Raw genomic sequence first — 3,947 nt, forward strand, 5'->3', positions numbered from 1 at the left:
TATTGACTACTTGTTTCTCATTTTTTTTACTCAAATGTTTTTTATTCCACATTTAGTTTAATTTAGTTCAAATATTAATTTTTTTAAAACCATCTCGGTTGTTTTTAGTTGTTATACAAGGTTTGTTTCTTTTGTATTTATTTTCAATGACTGAAAAAAACATAGGTGGGGTAGTGCCCTTTCATTAAATGATCATTAAATGACAGTACTGTACATTATAATCATACTAAAAGAAATATATCCTTAAAAATAGCTATTAATCTGGCTCACTACAACCAACTTTCTTGGGTCCAAAGTCCTTGTAATCTACATCCTTGGAAGCTCTCTCACTTTGTCTTAAATAGCCTAGTCAGACTACATTGCAAGATTGTAGCCTCAATTCCAAAGTACTTGGGTATGAGGCTATCGTATCTATATTTGGTGTTTTTGCATTAAGGTAGTATATGATATACCATAGACTACAAAGTATAGCTATAGTGATATCAGAGTGAACTCTAGTTACAAAGACCTCTACTGTTTATTTCAAAAAAGAACATTAAAGTTCACTTATTCTAGGTGTTCTAAACAGCAAACTAAAATAAAATCCCAGGTTGAGAAATAGGTTGAAACTACAGACCAACTTTCTCACACTATAGTCCCAGAGCTTCTTACAATTTTCATACGAGGCTCTTTGATGTGGTTCTTTAATAGCACAGTCGACCATAATTTCCAGTTATTCCTTCAACTTCTTCGACCTGCACAATAAATTGTAGTCGTGCTCCTGAGTTGGTGTTTTGACAAGAGATAGAATATAGGGTTAAATTGGCTATTGACTGTTAGATGCTCTCAGAAGATATTTTGTGAGAAAGGAAATGACCAAGATGATTGACACCAAATTGAAGTTCAAATCCATATTCAGTACGGTATAAATTTGGTAAACATACCTCAGACTTTTATTCATTAGTACATCATATGTTCCTCTCTTGTAAGATCTCTTCTGAGAATTGTACGTACTGATGCCCTAAGGAAGCAAGATCTAGTTTTCTAAAGAGGATATTTTGATTCTTGGTCCTTCTTTGTTTATATCATCTTACAGCTATTGTAGCCTTCTTCTCATCTCTAGAAGCTACAATGACTCTAGCTCCTCTGTTAGCCAGATCTAATGCTTGTCCTTCCTTACAATACCAGTATTAGCACCTGTTATTATAACTGTCTTACCATCCATACGTCTTTTTACTCTTACATACTCCAAAGAACTCCTCCATGCAATAACTACAATGATTAGAACAGTTGGTATCAAAAGAGAAAGGAGAAGAACACAGCAAAAAATCCAACATAATTAGATTTTTGAGTAATTATTCAACCACACCTCTATGAATTATGGCATAACCTAAAACATAATTATTTATGTACCATCCGTTCACAATCCTACTAGTTCAGTGCTATAGTCCCAGAGTTTCTTGCAATCTTCATCCATTGTAGACTCTTTGTGTGGTTCTTTAATAGCACAGTCATACCAGTACTTTCCAGTTTATTCGCCTCACTTCTCTCAGACCTGCACAATAATTGTAGTCTTGCTCCTTGAGTCGGTGTCTTAAGAAAGAGGACAGCAATTGGATATAAAAATGGGGCTGTGGAAAGAATATATATTTATAAAAAAGTAGTGTCTACTGTGTTCTTTAATAAAGTTATACCTTTAAGTTTAGTCATGACATTAATTAGCACACAGAACACAATATTAGTTCATGTTACATATGTTATATAATGTTGCAAATTATGTAGTTTGCGATAATTCTAATATATCAGGGGTCACATTCTACTCACAATTAATCACAAAAGAATTAATCATGACTTACCATAAGGACAATCCATAACCACCAAGGTACGTTACGAAGAAGTTCTGTATTGATAATTCCAGGATGTATTGAGTATGTACTAACACCAGTTCCTTCCAATCGTTTAGCTAACTCAAGAGTAAACATTATGTTAGCTAGTTTGCTACGAGCATATGATGACCCTACTTTAAAGCCTTTTTTCTCCCACATCATATCATCAAAATCTAGATTAGCATGAACATAGCTAAAGCTGTATACGTTAATGATACGACTCGGAGTTGACTGTTTGATGCGATCAAGGAGGAGATTTGTGAGGAGAAAATGACCAAGATGATTAACACCAAATTGAAGTTCAAATCCATCTTCAGTTAACATGTAATAAGGACAACAACTCCAGCATTATTTATTACGTACATGATATGTTCTTCTTCTTGTAAGATCTCTTCTGAGAAATTGTCGTACTGATGCTAAGGAAGCAAGATCTAGTTTCTTAAAGATGATATTTGATTCTTGGTCTTCTTTTTAATATCATCTACAGCTATTGTAGCCTTCTTTCTCATCTCTACAAGCTACAATGACTCTAGCTCCTCTGTTAGCCCAGATCTAATGCTGTCTCCTTACAATACCAGTATTAGCACCTGTTTATTATAACTGTCTTACCATCCATACGTCTCTTACTCTTACATACTCCAAAGGAAGCCCTCCATTGCAATAACTCAATGGCTAACAGAAGACCTCCACTAACAGATAGATTGATAGGAGAAGACCAAGACCACCCCCCCCCCCCCCCCAAGATCATAGTTCAAACTGCTCATTAAAATATTAGCCACACCTTACAATTATTTGCACATAGTTATAGTTTTCCAAATCTTTCGAAAACCTCAACTATATAAACTTATAATCCTACTAGATCAGCACTATAGTCCCAGAGTTTTCTTGCAGTCTTCATCGTTGGAGAGCTCTCTTGCTAGGTTCTTTAATAGCACAGTCAGACCAGTACTTTCCAGTTATTCCCTCACATGACTCTCAGACACAGCACAATAAATGGTAGTCTGTGTACCTTGAGTTGGGTGCTTTGCAAACACAAACATGCCAGCATATAAAAGAGGCTATAATAAAAAGGCAAACAATAATAAAATGTGTTATTGACTTTAAACATACATTATAATAACTTTCCATCCACTAATTAAAATGTCGTATTAATTCCTTTTTTATTGATCCGGGATGCAATGAATAAACAAAGACTCTAGTTCCTTCTAGTCTTTTTGCAAGTTCACGGTAAACATAATATTAGCTAATTTACTACGTCCATATGCTAGTTGAGCTTGGTATCTTTTACTCCACATCATATCATTAAAATCAAGATAACCCATTGTGTGTGCAATGAAGATACATTAATAATACGACTTGGAGTTGACTGTTTGATGCGATCAAGAAGGAGATTTGTGAAGAGGAAATGACCAAGATGATTGACACCAAATTGAAGTTCAAATCCATCTTCAGTTAATGTGTAAGTGGATACATAACTCCAGCATTATTATTAGTACATCAATATGTTCCTCTCTTGTAAGATCTCTTCTGAGAATTGACGTACTGATGCTAAGGGAGCAAGATCTAGTTTCTTAAAGATGTATTTTGATTCTTGGTCTTCTTTTTAATATCATCTACAGCTATTGTAGCCTTCTTCTCATCTCTACAAGCTACACTGACTCTAGCTCCTCTGTTAGCCAGATCTAATGCTGTCTCCTTACCAATACCAGTATTAGCACCTGTTATATATAACTGTCTTACCATCCATACATCTCTTACTCTTACAAGGCACACCAATAACAAATATGTACCTCCATGCTGTCCAATCCTACTATCAGAATAACAAAAGAACCATCCACATTAGAGGCGCAGTAGCATGGCTAAAGTGGGCGTTACCTTTTGGACCAGGTGTGGCCTTGCCAAAATGGTGAGTATCTCTATACTTGGTAGTTCTCTTTTCAATGTCTGCTGCTCTTTAGGGACAAAATCCAAAGCAATCAAAGTCCTTCTAAACAATATTTAGAAGAGTCTACCCACTTCAGCAACGATCTTTTAGCACCCAATGAGAGGTAATATTATGCCCAATAAAGAATTAGCTTAATC

The 3,947-nt window shown here is 35.2% G+C and overlaps 1 protein-coding gene across 1 annotated transcript; it reads right to left on the reverse strand.

Moving 5' to 3' along the window:
* Positions 1–1,835: 1,835 nt before the first annotated feature.
* On the reverse strand, positions 1,836–3,661 carry LOC121366915 (retinol dehydrogenase 13-like; the record flags this gene model as incomplete). Its single annotated transcript, XM_041491158.1, is given in 5 exon segments — positions 1,836–2,194; positions 2,197–2,260; positions 2,262–2,329; positions 2,875–2,923; positions 3,656–3,661. Coding segments are annotated over 5 exon segments (546 nt in total), but the record flags the coding sequence as incomplete, so codon positions are not given.
* Between the last annotated feature and the right edge of the window lie 286 nt (positions 3,662–3,947).

The sequence above is a fragment of the Gigantopelta aegis genome, unplaced genomic scaffold, assembly GCF_016097555.1.
Source record: "Gigantopelta aegis isolate Gae_Host unplaced genomic scaffold, Gae_host_genome ctg7687_pilon_pilon, whole genome shotgun sequence".
NCBI lineage: Eukaryota > Metazoa > Mollusca > Gastropoda > Neomphalida > Peltospiridae > Gigantopelta > Gigantopelta aegis.